Source organism: Anolis sagrei, chromosome 10, assembly GCF_037176765.1.
Source record: "Anolis sagrei isolate rAnoSag1 chromosome 10, rAnoSag1.mat, whole genome shotgun sequence".
Lineage (NCBI taxonomy): Eukaryota > Metazoa > Chordata > Lepidosauria > Squamata > Dactyloidae > Anolis > Anolis sagrei.
In genome coordinates this window covers 36,952,825-36,971,523 of record NC_090030.1, presented here as the reverse complement: position 1 = coordinate 36,971,523, position 18,699 = coordinate 36,952,825, and the positions used below count along the sequence as shown (strand labels likewise).

General features: G+C 45.9%; 1 protein-coding gene across 3 annotated transcripts in view; it reads left to right on the top strand.

Annotated features, from left to right (window-relative positions):
• The window catches only part of AFF2 (ALF transcription elongation factor 2), a 489,804-nt gene that overhangs the window by 229,580 nt on the left and 241,525 nt on the right, over positions 1-18,699 (top strand). For 2 of the 3 annotated variants that reach the window (XM_067471706.1, XM_067471705.1), the window contains exon 4: positions 14,021-14,065. The exons of the other annotated variant lie outside the window; for it this stretch is intronic. In XM_067471706.1, the coding sequence (XP_067327807.1) occupies positions 14,021-14,065 (45 nt within the window). The remainder of the gene's footprint in view (positions 1-14,020; positions 14,066-18,699) is intronic. 3 annotated transcript variants of the gene reach the window in all.

Sequence of the window (18,699 nt, the reverse complement as noted above, 5' to 3'; positions counted from 1 at the left end):
ACTTGGTGTTGTTTGCACAAAAACAAACGCGGGGTGATGGAGCTCCGTGAAGGCATCCTGTCTCATCCGCAGAATGATGCGTTCTCTACTTTCATTTCCCCAGCAGTCTTTGTGGATCACACGTACAACAAACACACACACGCACACAGACACAAACAGCCATCGGCCTTATTAGCACGGAGTGTGTGTGTTTGCAACAGGGAGGCAGGGAGAGAGCCACTCCACGGAGGGATGTGTGTAAAGGAACGAAGAGAGAAGCTGCCATCCGTCTTGGCCGCCCTTGGCTTGGGGGAGATGGTGCCATTCTTTCTCTGTTATGCTTGGGTGGCCATATTTCGAAATTTCCCCAGGACCAGCCACGTTTCTCATCACATCGGAGAGAGGCTGTGCTTTGCATGGCAATTAGGCCTTCTTCCTTTGTTTCATCTCCCCAGCCGGGTGCCGGGCGGGCGCTTGCCTGGCTTCCTCCTTCCTGCATCATGCTCAGGGCCAGAGGCAATGGCTGCGGCGCAAGCAAGGATGCCGGCACGCTTCTGGAGGCCTCAACCAGTCCAGCATCATTGGGGAAAAGAGGAGGAGAAGGGGCTGCTCCTTGGCATCTCCTTCCTGTGTCCTTGCGCTCACCCTCGCTCTTTCCTGAGGAATAACAACACCGCACCGGGGGTCATTTGTGGCTCAAACTGGAGGGAGTGTGGGAGCCGGTTCCTATCCCAGAGCATTCGTGGTGAGGGCTTCAGAAGAGCCATGCTGGGTCACACCAAAGGTCTCATCTCTGCGCCTTTCCTCTCCCTTCCCACAATGGGTTTCTAATTAGGTTGTGCAATGCCTAGAACCTGTAGATCAGTGTTTCTCAACCTGGGGGTCGGGACCCCTGAGGGGGTCGTGAGGGGGTGTCAGAGGGGTCGCCAAAGACAATCACAAAACACAGTATTTTTTGTTTGGGTTCTGTTTGGGAAGTTTGGCCCAATTCTTTCATTGGTGGGGTTCAAGTTGCTCTTTGATTGTAGGTGAACTATAAATCCCAGAGGAGCCCCCGATGGCGCAGTGGGTTAAAGCACTGTACCGGCAGGACTGAAGACCGACAGGTTGCAGGTACTAATCCAGGGAGAGGCTCCAGCTCCTCATGCGGGGACATGAGAGAAGCCTCCCACAAGGATGAAAAAACATCAAAAATCATCCAGGCGTCCCCTGGGCAACGTCCTTGCAGACAGCCAATTCTCTCACAACAGGAGCGGTTGCTCCTGACACAACAACAACAACAACAAAATCCCAGAAACTACAACTCCCAAATGTCAAGGTCTGTTTTCCCCAAACCCCACCAGTGTTCATATTTGGGCATATTGAGTATTCGTGTGAAGTTTGGTCCAGATCCATCATTGTTTGAGTCCACAGTGCTCTCTGGATGTAGGTGAACTACAACTCTAAAACTCAAGGTCAATGCCCACCAAACCCTTCCAGTATTTTCTGTTGGTCATGGGAGTTCTGTGTGCCAAGATTAGTTTGATTCCATTGTTGTTGGAATTTGGAATGCTCTTTGATTGTAGGTGAACTATAAATCCCAGCAACTACAACTCCCAAATGACAAAATCAACCCTAACCCCAACCCCAGCAGTATTCAAACTTGGGCATATCAGGTATTTGTGCCAAATTTGGTACAGTGAATGAAAATACATCCTGCATATCAGATATTTGCATTACGAATAGTAGCAAAAGTACGGTTGTGAAGTAGCAATGAAAATAAAGTGATGGTTGGGGGTCACCGCAACACGAGGAACTGTATGAAGGGGTCACAGCATTAGGAAGGTTGAGAACCAATGCTGTAGATAATTCTGACGACATTAAATAATAATAATAAAAGGCTTGGCCCGACTTACCGGGCCAGGGAAATTGCAGTGTGGGGCGTCCCCCACCGCCATTCTTGTCTCAGGGGGGCTTCTTCCTCCCAGAAGCACACTCGGATGGCGGGAAGGTTTCCCGCCGGCTGGTCAAGTGGCCAATGGCCAGCTGACCATGCCTCACTGCGGGAGAGGCCGGAGCTGGACTCTCCCTCTCCACGGGCAGCCTATATAAGGCTGCCCCACGCTCCCCAGCAGGCACTGTACCTGCACCAGCTGACCCATCCCACCCACCCTGCATGTGGTTTATATTTCCAACGGTGGTCAGCTTTTGTTGTTGTTTTTACCTTGTCCTGGTTACCTGTTAACAGTTACTTGTTTTTTATGCTTCTTGTCACAGCTCCTTGTTGGCATGGGGCATGGGCCCTGGATCTGGTTCGGTATCCTCGCTAGCGGAAAGGTGGTCCCAGGGGTGCCGAGTTTACGTTTGCCCGGTATTGTGCCAGCGGCAACTTGGCTTTTATTTATTTATTTATTTATTTCTGTTGCTTATACCCCGCCCTTCTCACCCCCAAGGGGGGACTCAGGGCGGCTTACAAAAGAAGGCACAATTCGATGCCTTATCCAATACATACAATTATAAAAACAATTACAATAGTTAAACAATTAACGAATTAAAAACATCAGTATATAACACAATAACACAACAGTAAACAGTCTCATGGTCAGTGTCTCGAGTTCCATAGGTCCAATAGGTTTCGTCATTATTTGCCCATCAATTATGGTCTTTCTTTTTTAGCTGCCAGAATTTCCAAAAGCCTGATCCCACATCCAAGTTTTCAGCTTTTTCCTAAATGAGAGAAGGGAAGTTGCTGATCTAATCTCCCCGGGGAGTGAGTTCCACAGGTGGGGGGCCACCACCGAGAAGGCCCTGCTCCTCGTCCCCGCCAGCCTCACTTGTGATAAAGGCGGGGTCGAGAGCAGGGCCTCCCCAGAGGATCTTAAACTCCGAGGTGGGATGTAGAGGGAGATCCGTTCGGACAGATACACTGGGCCGGAACCGTATAGGGTTTTGTGGTATCGGACAGCAGTGGGCTGCCCCCCCTCCCTTCAGCATGTTAAGCATTAACTCTTTCTTCCCAATTCTTTCTTTCTCTCTCTCTCTCCGTGTTTGTGTTTTGCTTCTTCTCGGCCTCCTCCTGGTTTCCTTTTAAAGGCTTTGCCAAGAATGCACAAGCATTCATTCATTCATTCTCTCTCTCCTGAGACAGAGCATCTGAACTGCAGAAGGCAGAGTTGTCAAAGAAAGAGAAATGGACTCCTTCTGTCGCAGAAAGGTCATGGCAACAATATTTAAGAATGCCTCGTCTTTTTTCTTTGATGGAGGAATGGCTCCGTCCAGGGATACATGGGAGTGCTTGCAGCAGGATCTTGTGCAACCATCATCCTCCCAGGGCATCATCATCAACACCCCCCCCCCCCCCACACACACACACACACACTCTTCCAATTTGACCTTTTATTTTCATACTAGCCATCCCTTGCCATGTGTTGCCATGGCCCGGACTGGTGATCTGGAAACTACAGTAACGTCAAAGTGTTGGTTTTGAGTATATCCAATGTCTTTATGCTTGTGGGTAAACAGACTTGCTGATCCATCGATTGGCTCTGTCTAGTCTACGAGGTTTAGCCCTGAAATCAGTGTTTCTCAACCTTCCTGAGGCTGCGACCCCTTAATAGAGTTCCCCATGTGGGGGTGACCCCCAACCACAACATTATTTTTGTTGCTACATCATAACTGTCATTTTGCTACTGTTATGAATCGTCATGTAAATATCTGAGATGCAGGATGTATTTTCAAATCCCAAATACCCAATATGCCCAAATTTGAATACTGGTGGAGTTGGGGGTGATTGATTTTGTCGTTTGGGAATGTTGGAGGTGCTGGGATTTATAGTTCACCTAAAACCAAACAGCCTTCTGACCTCCACCAAAGATGGAATTGAATCAAACTTCGCACACAGAATTCCCATGACCAAGAGACAATACTGGGAAGGTCTGGTGGGCGTTTTGGAGTTGTAGTTCACCTACACCCAGAGTACACTGTGGACTCAAACCATGGTGAATCTGGACCATTGTTTGAGTCCAAATGTGCCCAAATGTGAACACTGCTGGAATTTTGGGGGAAATAGACCTTGACATTTGGGAGTTGTCGTTGTTGGGATTTATAGTTCACCCACAATGAAATAGCATTCTGAACCCCACCAATGATAGAATTGGACCAAGCTTCCCACACAGAACACCCATTTATTTATCGTGTCATCAGCAACCATTGTATTACAATTCTATCAGAGCAAAAACAAACACAGAGATTAGAAAGAAAAAGAAAAAAAGGAAAAAAAACCACACAGATTTTGCAAATTTGGTATTTGGTTAAATGTCCTTTGACCAGTATCTGGCCACTTGGAGTGCCCCTGGGGTTGCCGCAAGAAGGTCCTCCATCGTGCATGTGGCAGGGCTCAGGGTGCATTGCAGCAGGTGGTCAGTGGTTTGCTCTTCTCCGCACTCGCATGCCGAGGATTCCACCCTGTAGCCCCATTTCTTAAGGTTGGCTCTGCATCTCGTGGTGCCAGAGCGCAATCTGTTCAGCGCCTTCCAAGTCGCCCAGTCTTCTGAGTGCCCAGGGGGGAGTCTCTCATCTGGTATCACCCATGAATTGAGGTGCTGGGTTTGGGACTGCCACTTTTGGACTCTCGCTTGCTGGGGTGTTCCAGCGAGAGTCTCTGTAGATCTAAGAAAACTATGTCTTGATTTAAGTCGTTGACGTGCTGGCTGATACCCAAACAGGGGATGAGCTGGAGATGTCTCTACCTTGGTCCTTTCACTATTGGCTGCTCCTTCCCGGCGGATGTCAGGTGGTGCAATACCGGCTAAGCAGTGTAATTTCTCCAGTGGTGTAGGGCACAGACACCCCGTGATAATGTGGCATGTCTCATTAATGAGACAATGAGAACACCCATGACCAACAGAAAATACTATGTTTTCTGATGGTCTTTGGTGACCCCTCTGGTACCCCCTCGTGACTCCCACAGGGGTCCTGACCCCCAGGTTGAGAAACACTGCCTTAAATGGTTCAATTCGTTCCTCCGGGACCGGAGACAGAGGGTGGAGTGTGTGAGGCCAAAGCCCTAAGAGCTCCTGCCTTGGCTGTGGAGTGAGTTCCCCAGGGTGCCATCCTCCTCTCGCCCCTCTTGTTTCACATCTACGTCCAGCCACTTGCTGGACTGGTGCGGAGCTTTGGCCGAGAGTGCTACCAGTATGCAGATGATACCCAGCTACTCTTGCGTCTCGAACCTGGGACAACCACCATGATTCCTGAGAACTTGAGGCTGTGTTTGGAAGCAGTGAGGAGTTGGCTGCGAGTGAGCAGACTCAAAGGGAACCCTGCAAAAAGGGAGATCCTCTGGCCCGGCCAGCCGCCAGAATTAACCCAGTCTCTGCCTGATTTCGATGAGGAAGCTCTGGTTCCGCCTGCCCCTGTTCAAAGCCTTAAAGGGGTTGTGTTGGACTCATCGCTGACGAGGGAGGCCCAGATCACGGCCAGAAGGAAAGCAGGCCTTTTTCCATCTTCGCCAGGCAAGGAAATTGGCATCCGACCTTTTGGTAGAAGCATTGGCAATGGTCATCCACGCAACAGTCACCACGAGGTTGGACTATGGCAACGCCTTCTATGCCAGCCTTCCAAAGTCAACAACCCAGAAGATTTGGATGGTCCAAAATGCGGTGGCCAGTCTGCTAGCGGGATCATCTCTAAGATCCCATATGACACCGATTCTGCAACAACTGCCTTGGCTCCCAAGAGAACATGGGATCTCTGACAAGATCCGGATCCTGACATTTAGAGCTCAAAATGGCCAAGGACCTTTCTATCTTAGGGACCGCCTCATTCCTCTTCTCCATCCGTGGTCACCTCCATCCACCCAGGAAAATCTCCGAGGGAGGGAGGGAGGGACACCTGGAAGCTACAAGGCATTGTTGTAGAGCTTTCTCGACTTATGTTCCAATTCTGTGGAACTCTTTGCTTCCATACGTTAGAGCAATGCCGGAGTTGCAACCTTTTGTAAAGGCGCAACTCCTTTTGTAAAGGCGCAACTCCTGTTTGGGTGTGCATTTAAGTCATCAGATCTAATTTGCCAAATAGTCACTGCTGAATGTTTTTATGTTGAATGTTTTTATATTGTGTAAATGCTATTTTAGACTGTAAGTCGCTCGGAGCACCTGGGTGGAGAGCCACGAATTAAGGAATAAAGTGAAGGGAAGTGAAGTGAAAGTGAAGTGAAGATCAAGGCAGACAATCCCACAAGATCTGCTTTCAACTGGGTTATATATAACTGGAGATTCCATCTGAACATTAGGAAGACCTTCCTGACTGTGAGAGCCGTTCAGCAGTGGAACTCTCTGCCCCAGGGGGAGTGTGGTGGAGGCTCCTTCTTTGGAAGCTTTTAAGCAGAGGCTGGATGGCCATCTGTCAGGGGTGATTTGAATGCAATATTCCTGCTTCTTGGCAGAATAGGGTTGGATTGGATGATGGCCCAGGAGGTCTCTTCCAACTCTTTGATTCTAGGATTCTATATGAGTCCACGCTGCCATTTATTCCAGTTCGAAAAAAGCCAATGGGATTCTGGTCTAGTGCCTAGATCCAGGGAAGTCAGGCTCCCCATGCTCTATTCTGCCTTGGTTAGGGAACTTAACCCCGGACTATTTTGATCCTGCTTATCTTCCTACCTAATTGGATTTACCTATTTCTGTAAAGTGCTTTTTTACTTTGCTGCTTTTTAATTATTTCCAATTAAAATTATTCTAATTGGAATATTGTGTCCAATTCTGGGTACCACAATTAAAGGGAGATGTTCACAAGCTGGAATGTGTCCAGAGGAGGGCGACTCAAATGATCAAGGGTCTGGAGAACAAGCCCTATGAGGAGCGGCTTAGGGAACTGGGCATGTTTAGCCTGAAGAAGAGAAGGCTGAGAGGAGACATGATGAGGGCCATGTATAAATATGTGAGAGGAAGCCACAGGCGGGAGGAGGGAGGGAGCTTCCTTTCTGCTTCCTTGGAGACTAGGACGCAATGGAACAATGGCTTCAAACTACAAGAGAGGAGATTCCATCTTTCATGAGGAAGAACTTCCTGACTGTGAGAGCCGTTCAGCAGTGGAACTCTCTGCCCCGGAGGGAGTGTGGTGGAGGCTCCTTCTTTGGAAGCTTTTAAGCAGAGGCTGGATGGCCATCTGTCAGGGATGATTTGAATGCAATATTCCTGCTTCTTGGCAGAATGGGGTTGGACTGGATGATCAACTCTAGGATTCTAAGGAGAGCTTGAATCCGTGTTGAATCCTTGAATCTGTTATTTTCCCACAAGGTGTGCTTTCTTTTGTTTATGCCATCAGTCCAAATGAATGGAAATAGAAAAGTCTGCCAAGATAGTTCTTGGGGATTTCCCTGAAGCCTTCCCATTTGCCTAATCTATCCGAGTCTCTCTCGACCTCTTCCTGAGGAGGTCCAACAGCAGGTCGAGATCCTCAAAGGTCCTCAAAGAGAGCAGCAGCCCTCTCAAGAAAAGGAATGGGATCCAACGCCTGCTGAATCCTCTGCCAGTTGGGAACGCTCAGGCCCAGCATTGATAGAAAGTGCTAAATGCGATCTCGGTAGGAAGCCCGTTTCTGACTTTCTGCCCTGGGATGCCAAAAATATTTCAGCAGGAAATGCTAAAGGAAGCTGAACTTTGAATTATAATTTCAATGAGTGTCTGCTGGAATGGATTAACGCTCCACGCGGCACCTTCGGAGGCCACGGGTTGCATCTGGCAGGGGGGAAATCTGTCTGTTTTGACAGGTGAAAAAGGTCGCCAGTGAAGCCGCGTCAGGTGGGCGAGCCAGCTCGGAAAGAATATAGCAAAATCCAGGCTTGGAGGCAGATGTAAAGGGAGGAGGAGGAGGAGGGGGAGAAGAAGAAGGAGGAGGAGGAGGAGGAGATAAGGAGATGATGAAGGAGGTGAAGAAGGAGAAGGAAGTGGAGGAGAAGGAGGAGAAGGAGCAGGAGAAAGAGGAGCAGGAGGAAGAGGGGGAAAGAAGGTGATGGAGATGGAGGAGGCGGAGGAGGAGGAGAAGAAGAAGGAGATGGAGAAGGAGATGGAGAAGGAGAAGGAAGAGGAGAAGAAGGAGATGGAGGAGAAGGAGGAGGAGAAGAAGAAGAAGAAGGAGAAAGAGGAGGAGGAGGAGATGAAGAAGGAGATGAAGAAGGAGAAGGAAGAGGAGAAGAAGAAGGAGATGAAGGAGAAGAAGGTGATGGAGAAGAAGGAGGAGCAGGAGAAGGAGGAGAAGGAGAAGGAGAAGGAGGAGAAGGAGGAGGAGGAGAAGATCGAGATGGAGAAGGAGGGGGAGGAGGAGGAGGAGAAGAAGAAGAAGGAGGAGGAGCAGGAGAAAGAGGAGGAGGAGATGAAGAAGGAGAAGGAAGAGGAGGAGAAGAAGAAGAAGAACAAGGAGGAGGAGGAGGAGGAGGAAGAATTGCCTCATACACTCTAAAACAGGGGTCCTCAAACTTTTTCAACATAGGGCCAGGTCACAGTCCCTCAAATTGCTGGAGGGCCGGATTATAATTTGAAAAAAAAACCCATGAATGAATTTCTATGCACACTGCACATTTCCTTTACACAATACAAAAATTAAAATGAAGAACAATGTTAACAAATGTAAACTTATTAGTATTCCAGTGGGAAGTGTGGGCCAGCTTTTGGCTGATGAGACAGGATTGTTGTTGTTGTTGTTGTTGTTGTTGTTGTGTGCTTTCAAGTCGTTTCAGACTTAGTTGACCCTGAGCGAGGGCTGAGTAAATGACCTTGGAGGGCCGTATCCGGCCCACGGGCCATAGTTTGAGGACCCCCTGCTGTAAAATATCTTAAGGAAGCCTTAGCATTGAACGGTTGTGTTGTTAAAGTGCGAAGTATGGAACCCTGCACAGACGGTTGGTCAGTGCGACTTAAGCAATGTATGCAGCAAGTACTGGCTTGTTCAGTAGCCTCGCCTCTACAGTCCCACTTTGGCCGGAAGCCTTAGTATTGAACGGTTGTGTTGTTAAAGTGCAAAGTATGTAACCTTGCACAGACTGTCAGTCAGTGTGACTTAAGCAATGTATGCAGCAAGTACTGGCTTGTTCAGTAGCCTCGCCTCTACAGTCCCACTTTGGCCGGAAGCCTTAGTATTGAACGGTTGTGTTGTTAAAGTGCAAAGTATGTAACCTTGCACAGACTGTCAGTCAGTGCGACTTAAGCAATGTATGCAGCAAGTACTGGCTTGTTCAGTAGCCTCGCCTCTACAGTCCCACTTTGGCCGGAAGCCTTAGTATTGAACGGTTGTGTTGTTAAAGTGCAAAGTATGTAACCTTGCACAGACTGTCAGTCAGTGTGACTTAAGCAATGTATGCAGCAAGTACTGGCTTGTTCAGTAGCCTCGCCTCTACAGCCCCACTTTGGCCATAAGCCTTAGCATTCAATGGTTGTGTTGTTAAAGTGTGAGGTATGCAACCCTGCACAGACGGTCGGTCAGTGCGACTTAAGCAATGTATGCAGCAAGTACTGGCTTGTTCAGTAGCCTCGCCTCTACAGCCCCACTTTGGCCATAAGCCTTAGCATTCAACGGTTGTGTTGTTAAAGTGTGAGGTATGCAACCCTGCACAGACGGTCGGTCAGTGCGACTTAAGCAATGTATGCAGCAAGTACTGGCTTGTTCAGTAGCCTCGCCTCTACAGCCCCACTTTGGCCATAAGCCTTAGCATTCAACGGTTGTGTTGTTAAAGTGTGAGGTATGCAACCCTGCACAGACGGTCGGTCAGTGCGACTTAAGCAATGTATGCAGCAAGTACTGGCTTGTTCAGTAGCCTCGCCTCTACAGTCCCACTTTGGCAGGAAGCCTTAGTATTGAACGGTTGTGTTGTTAAAGTGCAAAGTATGGAACCCTGCGCAGACTGTTGGTCAATGTGACTTAAGCAATGTATGCGGCAAGTACTGGCTTGTTCAGTAGACTCTCCTCTACAGTTCAGTCAAGCAGTAATTCAGCAGTGATCACATTTCAAATATTGGACCATTTCACCCATCATAACATGTTTATTCTGACATTCTTTACCTATTGAGCTGGCTGAGATCTGTGATTGACGATCCTCTCTCCCAGTTGGAGGCTCTCTTACCATTCATTTGGAATGCAAAATCTAGAGCCTGTTTCAGGGTGTTTTCAAGTCAAAACCGGCGCCTCTCTTGACCCCGTGTTTACATTTCCTTGGGAAGGGAAGAAGGGGGGGGGGCGAACCCACCTAAAAGCGATCACGAAGCCTTTTGCAGCAGGCCAATTAATGGGTTTGGACTGCATTTGAATGGAACGCTTGTCAAACAAAGCAATCCTTGACAGTTAATAGTGTCATTTAGAGGCATAAAATTATTGGCTTATTTGTTATTGGGTAAAAACAAAAGCAAACACTTTGTATGAGGAAGTTTTTATGTGTTTAAAATTCTCATTAGGGATTTATGGGCATTCTTGCTTCGCGGAGGGCCTCATTAATTTGAGGCTGAACAGTTACTTCTGTGTTGCAACTCCAGCGGTGTGTGTTTGGCCTCGCTTCTCTGCGCACTCGCATCGGTGCTGGCGGAGGGGCCTTTCCGTGCGCGGCTCCCTTCAACTCTCGGCTTTTCTTTAATTAGCTCTTGCATCGGAACTCGGGCGGCTCGCTGCTGGAAATGTAGCATTTAATTAATGTGATGTATAAATCAAATGGAAGAGAGTTATTTTTAGGAAATGTGTCTGCCTTCTTTACATTTTAGTGAGCGGTTAAGCCGTGTGCCACGTAAGCAGGCTCCGATATAAGATCGTTTCCATGTCTCAGGGAAGTCGGGAAACCTCAGTGGGAGAAAATATACTTGGAAACGTCTCTTGGCAGCAATCGTTTGGGGTGATTGAATTAGGAACGTAGCTAGCAACGATGCAGTGGAAATCCAGGCTTCCTTGGCTGCTTAGAGTTAGGTGTTGTAGCAAAAGTAAATTCAATTTATTTATTTATTTATTTACAGCTTTTCTATTCCGCCCTTCTCCTCACCCCGCAGGGGACTCAGGGCGGATTACAGTGTACACATATATGGCAAACATTCAATGCCAATTTTTGACATACAGACATACAGACATAGACAGAGGGAAGATGATACTGAAAGTACAGAAAGCCTTGACAGGGACCTGACCCGGCAAGCTTGTCTTGATTTGTGTGTCAGGCGGAGTTCTCGTCTGGCTGGTAGACGAGAAGCCAGCTCGGGAAAAGGTCATCGCAATGCTTTCATGTTGGTGAGAGCATAATGTTTTCATGTTTATTTATTTATTTATATGATTTATTTCCAGCTTTTATATTCCGCCCTTCTCCTCACCCCGCAGGGGACTCAGGGCGGATTACAGTGTACACATATATGGCAAACATTCAATGCCAATTTTTGACATACAAACATATACAGACATACACAGAGGGAAGATGATACTGAAAGTACAGAAAGCCTTGACAGTGACCTGACCCGGCAAGCTTGTCTTGATTTGTGTGTCAGGCGGAGTTCTCGCCTGGCTGGTAGACGAGAAGCCAGCTCGGGGAAAGGTCATCGCAATGCTTTCATGTTGGTGAGAGCATAATGTTTTCATGTTTATTTATTTATTTATATGATTTATTTCCAGCTTTTCTATTCGGCCCTTCTCCTCACCCCGCAGGGGACTCAGGGCGGATTACAGTGTACACATATATGGCAAACATTCAATGCCAATTTTTGACATACAAACATATACAGACATACACAGAGGCTGTTTAACTCTTTTCTGGCCGCCAGGGGAGCTGTCGCTTTCCTTGTCCATCTGCGATGCTGATGAAGCACTTCCGCATTCCCCGCATGCTTCCCCGCTGGAATGCTTTGCTGGAGTCTTCTTTATGGCCTCATAAATCAGTTAATTTAGCCTCCTCACACTTTTAAGGTGGTACCTTATTTTCCTACTTGACAGATGCAACTGTCTTTCAGGTGTGACACTTCCGCATTCCCCGCATGCTTCCCCGCTGGAATGCTTTGCTGGAGTCTTCTTTATGGCCTCATAAATCAGTTAATTTAGCCTCCCCACACTTTAAGGTGGTACCTAATTTTCCTACTTGACAGATGCAACTGTTTTTCGGTTTGCAAAGGTCGACAACAGGCTACACACAATTGGTTGGAAACTCTCTCCAACCCGGGCTGGCTTCAAACTCATGACCTTTTTGGTCAGAGTGATCTTAATGCAGCTGACACTCAGCCAGCTGCGCCACACCCATAAGTTTGAACCCCAGGAGTCCCCTGACAATAAGAACCAAGTTTATTTATTTATTTGTTTGTTTGTTTACGGCATTTATATTCCACCCTTCTCACCCCGAGTGCGGCTTACAATACATACATACATACATACATACACACACACACAATATATATATATTATATTATTGGTATAGCACAATATTAGTATATCATTGTTATTATTATATATTACTATATTGTACCATATCATTATATTGTAATATTATTAATAATATTGCATGTAATATATAATATAATATATATAATTATAATATTGCATTATTATTACTATTATTTTTATTAGTTTTATATTGCATTATATTATAATATTATAAACATGTATATACAATATGCAGTTTACAATATATATACATACACACACAATATATGTATATTATTAGCATAGCACAATATTAGTATATTATTATTATATATTATTATTATATTGTACCATACCATTATATTGTAATATTATTAGTAATATTGCATGTAATATATAATATAATATAATTATAATATTGCATTATTATTATTATTAGTTTTATACTGCATTACATTATAATATTATAAATATGTATATACAATATGCACAGCTTACAATATATATATACATACATACACACACACAATATATATTATTATTATTAGTTTTATATTACATTACATTATAATATTATAAATTCTGTGTATACAATATATTATTGCTTTTTTTACACATTGCATTCCTATATATATATATATATATATATATATTGCTTTTCTTACACACTGCTTTCCCTTTTATATATTTTTCTGAATGCAATTTACTCCTTTAAGGGTAATAGATCATGTCAGTCATGAATGATTACGAGGGTTGAATGAAAAAGCAGGTACTGACTTATTCAGTAGACTCTCCTCTACAGTAAGGTGGGAAGCCTTAGCATTGAACGATTGTGTTGTTAAAGTGCCAAGTATGGAACCCTGCGCAGACGGTCGGTCAATGCAACTTAAGCAACGAGCAGTCATTGAATTCTTGACAGCAGAAGGTGTCACCTCAACATCTTTAAACTTACTTGCCCAACGATGCACAGTCCTCACATCAATACAATCACCATAAACAGCTTGCATTCTCTGATGAATCTCCTTTGGGTGACACCTTCTGCTGTCAAGAATTCAATGACTAAACATTGCTTAAGTTGCATTGACCAATCATCTGCGCAGGGTTCCATACTTCGCACTTTAACAACACAATCGTTCAATGCTAAGGCTTCCAACCAAAATGGAACTGTAGAGGAGAGTCTACTGAACAAGCCAGTACCTGCCTCATAGGTTGCTTAAGTCACATTGACCGACCGTCTGCTCAGGGCTCCATTTGTTGCCCTTTAACAACACAACCGTTCAATGCTAAGGCTTCCCGCCATAATGGAACTGTAGAGGAGAGTCCACTGAACAAGCCAGTACCTGCTGCATACATTGCTTAAGTCACATTGACCGACTGTCTGCACAGGGTTCCATATTTCACACTTTAACAACATAACCGTTCAATACAAAGGCTTCCTGCCAAAATGGAAGTGTAGAGGAGAGTTTCCTGAGCAAGCCAGTACCTGCTACATGCCAGTACTGCCATCTGTTGAGGAGTTACGAAGGTGAAGGCATTACTTTTCATTCAACCCTCAGATGTTCCTTTTGTGATGCTAGATGCAGTGCAAGCATTTGATGAAACACGGCTTTGTTCTACCACCTGCCTTCTAGACCTAATGTAGCTTGTAAAGTGTCTTTGCGGAGTGATGGCATTTCCATTTCCTCCCTTCTAGGTTACCCTTCCCAATGACTCCAACTGTGTGGAGGAGATACTACGGGTAAGTTAATGTCATTTCCAGCTTGGGTTTCCCTTGGCTTGTGTCTGCAGCTGGGAGGAGCCTTCCCCTTAGAGCAATGTTTCTCGACCTGGGGGTCGGGACCCCTGGAGGGGTCGCCAGGGGGCGGAAAACACAGTATTTATAGTTCAGATGCAATCAGATAGCATTCTGAACTCCACCAATAATGGAATTGAACCAAACTTGGCACACAGGACTCCAATGACCAACAGAAAATACTGAAAGGGTTTTGGTTTTGGAGTTGTAGTTCACCTACATCCAGAGATCACTGTGGACTCAAACATTGGTGGATCTGGACCAAACTCTACACGAAAACATGCCCAAATGTGAACACTGGTGGAGTTTGGGGAAAATAGAATCTTGACATTTGGGAGTTGTAGTTGCTGGGATTTATAGTTCACCTACCATCAAAGAGCATTCTGAATCCCAACAACGATAGAATTGGGCCAAACCTCCCACACAGTACCCACAGCAATGCGTGGCAGGGGACGGCTAGTCTATATAAATAAAACATGTAATAACTCAAAAACCACTGGACGAATGGACACCAAATTTGGACACAAGACACCTCTCAGGCCAATGAGTGACCATCATTAATAAAAACACTGAAAAACACAGTGGAAGAGAGTTTAAAAGCCAAAAAAAGAAAAGAAAATACATTACAATGTTCATACTTGTCTTCTTACCTAATTGGATTTACCTATTCCTTTAAAGTGGATTTTACTTAGATGCTTCTTACTTATCTATATAAATCAAAATGTAATGTTCATTTGTGAGATTAACAGAACTCAAAAGCCACTGGACGAATGGACACCAAATTTGGACACAAGACACCTATCAGGCCAATGAGTGACCATCACTCATAAACACACTGAAAAACACGGTGGAAGAGAGTTTAAAAGCCAAAAAACAAAAATTACAATACAACACATGCGCAAAACCACAAATATACACATATATATATACACATAAAACACATATACACAGACTGGGCCACAGCAACACGTGGCAGGGGATGGCTAGTGAATAATAAATATGTGCTAGAGATCCATTTCCCAGCGCAGGATGTTGGCCTTGTGATGGAAATGGGCAATGGGTTGTTGTAGGTTTTTTCGGGCTATATGGCCATGTTCTAGAGGCATTCTCTCCTGACGTTTTGCCTGCATCTATGGCAAGCACCCTCAGAGGTAGTGAGGTCTGTTGGAAGTAGGAAAAAGGGTTTATATATCTGTGGAATGATGACCAGGGTGGGACAAAGGACTCTTGTTTGTTGGAGCCAGGTGTGAATATTTCAACTGACCACCTTGATTAGCATATAATGGCCTGACAGTGCCTTGGGCAATCTTTTGTTGAGAGGTGATTAGATGTCCTTGTTTGTTTCCTCTCTGTTATTGTGCTGTTGTAATTTTAGAGCTTTTTTTAATATTGGTAGCCAGATTGTGTTCATTTTCATGGTTTCCTCCTTTTTGTTGCTATTGTCCACCTGCTTCTTGTGGATTTCAGTGGCTTCTCTGTGTAGCCTGACATGGTGGTTGTTGGTGTGGTCCAGCATTTCTGTGTTCTCAAATAGTATTCTGTGTCCAGGTTGGTTCCTCAGGTGCTCTGCTATGGCTGACTTCTCTGGTCCATAAACATGTGGACAATTTCAACAGAAAGGAGGAAACCATGAAAATGAACAAAATCTGGCTACCAATATTAAAAAAAACTCTAAAATTAGAACAGCACAACAACAGAGGGAAAACAATCAAGGACATCTAATCACCTCTCAACAAAAGATTGCTCCAGGCACTGCCAGGCCATCGAATGCTAATCAAGGTGGTCAGTTGAAACATTCATCCCTAGCTCCAGCAGACAAGAGTCCTTTGTCCCACCCTGGTCATTATTCCACAGATATATAAACCCACTTTCCTAGTTCCAACAGACCTCACTCCCTCTGAGGGTGCTTGCCATAGATGCAGGCGAAACGTCAGGAGAGAATGCCTCTAGAACATGGCCATATAACCTGAAAAAAACTTACAACAAGGACATCTAATCACTTCTCAACAAAAGATTGCTCCAGGCACTGTCAGGCCATTATATGCTAATCAAGGTGGTCAGTTGAAACATTCACACCTAGCTCCAACAGACAAGAGTCCTTTGTCCCACCCTGGTCATTATTCCACAGATATATAAACCCTTTTTCCTAGTTCCAACAGACCTCACTACCTCTGAGGGTGCTTGCCATAAATGCAGGCGAAACGTCAGGAGAGAATGCTTCTAGAACATGACCATATAGCCCGAAAAAACCTACAACAACCCAGTGATTCCGGCCATGAAAGCCTTCGACAATACATTGAAATGGGCAATGTTTTGGTTGCATCCTAGTCCCAAAAGCAGACTTGACCTGTCATTCCACGTGGAGGGGCTCAATGCTGGACGACGTCCACTCTGTGGGCAGCAACCCTCCTCGGCTGGGTGGGGCCTCTGCCTCCCCCCACGCTGCACAGGTAGCTGGGCAGGTGCGATAGTAATTAAAAGCTTCGTCGCCTTGAACAAAACAACACCCTGCCTATAATTAGAATGAAATGTCTGGAGTTAAATGAACAAAAGTCTGTAATGTATTCTCTCCCCTCGTCTTCCGATGACTGGCTTCCGACTAATGACATTGGAGAATATGTAAATTGATCAGCAGGTGAAAATGCCCTTGACTGAGTAAATTATATGCGGTATTACCTGGCTCGTACCATTTGGAAAGAAGGCGCTAATCGACTTAATGCAGAGCGGACCCAGCCCAGGTGACTTGTTCACAAAGCCAAATTAGCCGGATAATAGGTTTAGCCCATCATCCCTCCTCGCCTCCGTGCCGGACCCATCCGGTGTCTCCTTTTCTCGTATATAAAAAAGACTAGCCGTCCCCTGCCACGCGTTGCTGTGGCCCAGTCTGTGCGTATGTGCTTTGTGTGTAGGTATCTATGTGTGTTTGCATAACTATATAAATAGAAATGTAATGCTCGTTTGTGGGATTGACAGAACTCAAAAACCACTGGGCGAATTGACACCAAATTTGGACACAAGACTCTTGCCTGTTGGAGCTAGGTGGGAATGTCTCAACTGACCACCTTCATTAGCATTTAATGGCTTGGAAGTGCCTGGGGGGAATCTTTTGTTGAGAGTGATTTGATGTTTACTCTTTGTTGTTGTGCTGTTGCAATTTTAGAGTTTTTTAAAGATTGGTAGCCAGATTTTGTTCATTGTCATGGTTTCTTCCTTTCTGTTGAAATTGTCCACATGCTTCTTGTGGATGTCAATGGCTTCTCTGTGTAGTCTGACATGGTGAGCCGTTCAGCAGTGGAACTCTCTGCCCCAGAGTGTGGTGGAGGCTCCTTCTTTGGAAGCTTTTAAACAGGGGCTGGATGGCCATCTGTCAGGGGTGCTTTGAATGCAATACACCTGCTTCTTGGCAGAATGGGGTTGGACTGGATGATGGCCCAGGAGGTCTCTTCCAACTCTATGATTCTATGATTCTATGATTCTATGATTCTATGATTCTATGGTGGTTGTGAGAGTGGTCCAGCCAGGCCCGTAGCCAGGATTTCGTTTCGGGGGGGGGGGGGGGGGCTGAATTTTTTTCAGGGGGGGTTTCGGGGGGGCTGAGTTTCGGGGGGGGGGTCTGAGTCTGAGTGAAAGAGGGTCTACCCTAGCAAACCTTTTGTATCGTTACCCCAATACCCCCTCCGTGCATATGGGATATATTGAGTATGGTGATCAGATCATGATATGAATAAACATAACAGTTTAAATAATGCACCATTAAGGCCTTTTCGCGAACCACCATGAAAATTTCGGGGGGGGGGGGGGCTGAAGCTACATGCCTGGGTCCAGCATTTCTGTGTTCTCCAATAATCTGCTGTGTCCAGGTTGGTTCCTCAGGTGCTCTGCTCTGGCTGACTTCTCTGATTGAAATAGTCTGCAGGGCCTTCCATCTTCCTTAATTCATGTTTGGGCTAATCACCTCTCAACAAAAGTTTGCTCCAGGCATTGTCAGGCTATCAAATGCTAATCAAGGTGGTCAGTTGAAACATTCCCACCCTCCTGTTTAAGGAGCTCCACTGGCTGCCATTTACCTACCGAGCCCAATTCAAGGTGCAGGTGCTGACCTACAAAGCCCGAAACGGTTTGGGGCCCATCTACCTGCGTGACCGCATCTCCGTCTATGAACCCACGCGCTCCCTTCGTTCATCCAGGGAGACCCTGCTCGCGATCCCACCTGCGTCGCAAGCACGGTTGGGTGGGAACGAGGGATACGGCCTTTTCTGTGGTTGCCCCCTGACTTTGGAACACCCTCCCCAAAAACATCAGATTAGCACCCACGTTGGCAGGCTTTCGGAAGAGCTTGAAGACCTGCCTGTTCTGATGTGCCTTCCCGGAATAGGAAACTTCAGCACTACATCCCAGAAGCACTTTATTAGAGTTTTAAGATCGTCTGCACATGGCACATGCCCTGAAATCCAATATGCCGCCTATCACACCCAACACTTTTTACTCTGTACCCACTACTGGCCCGGCCTTGGTTTTACTGTGTTTATGGTGTAATGTTTGGTTGATATTGCTTTATGTTTTTGATTTGCTTTGAGTTG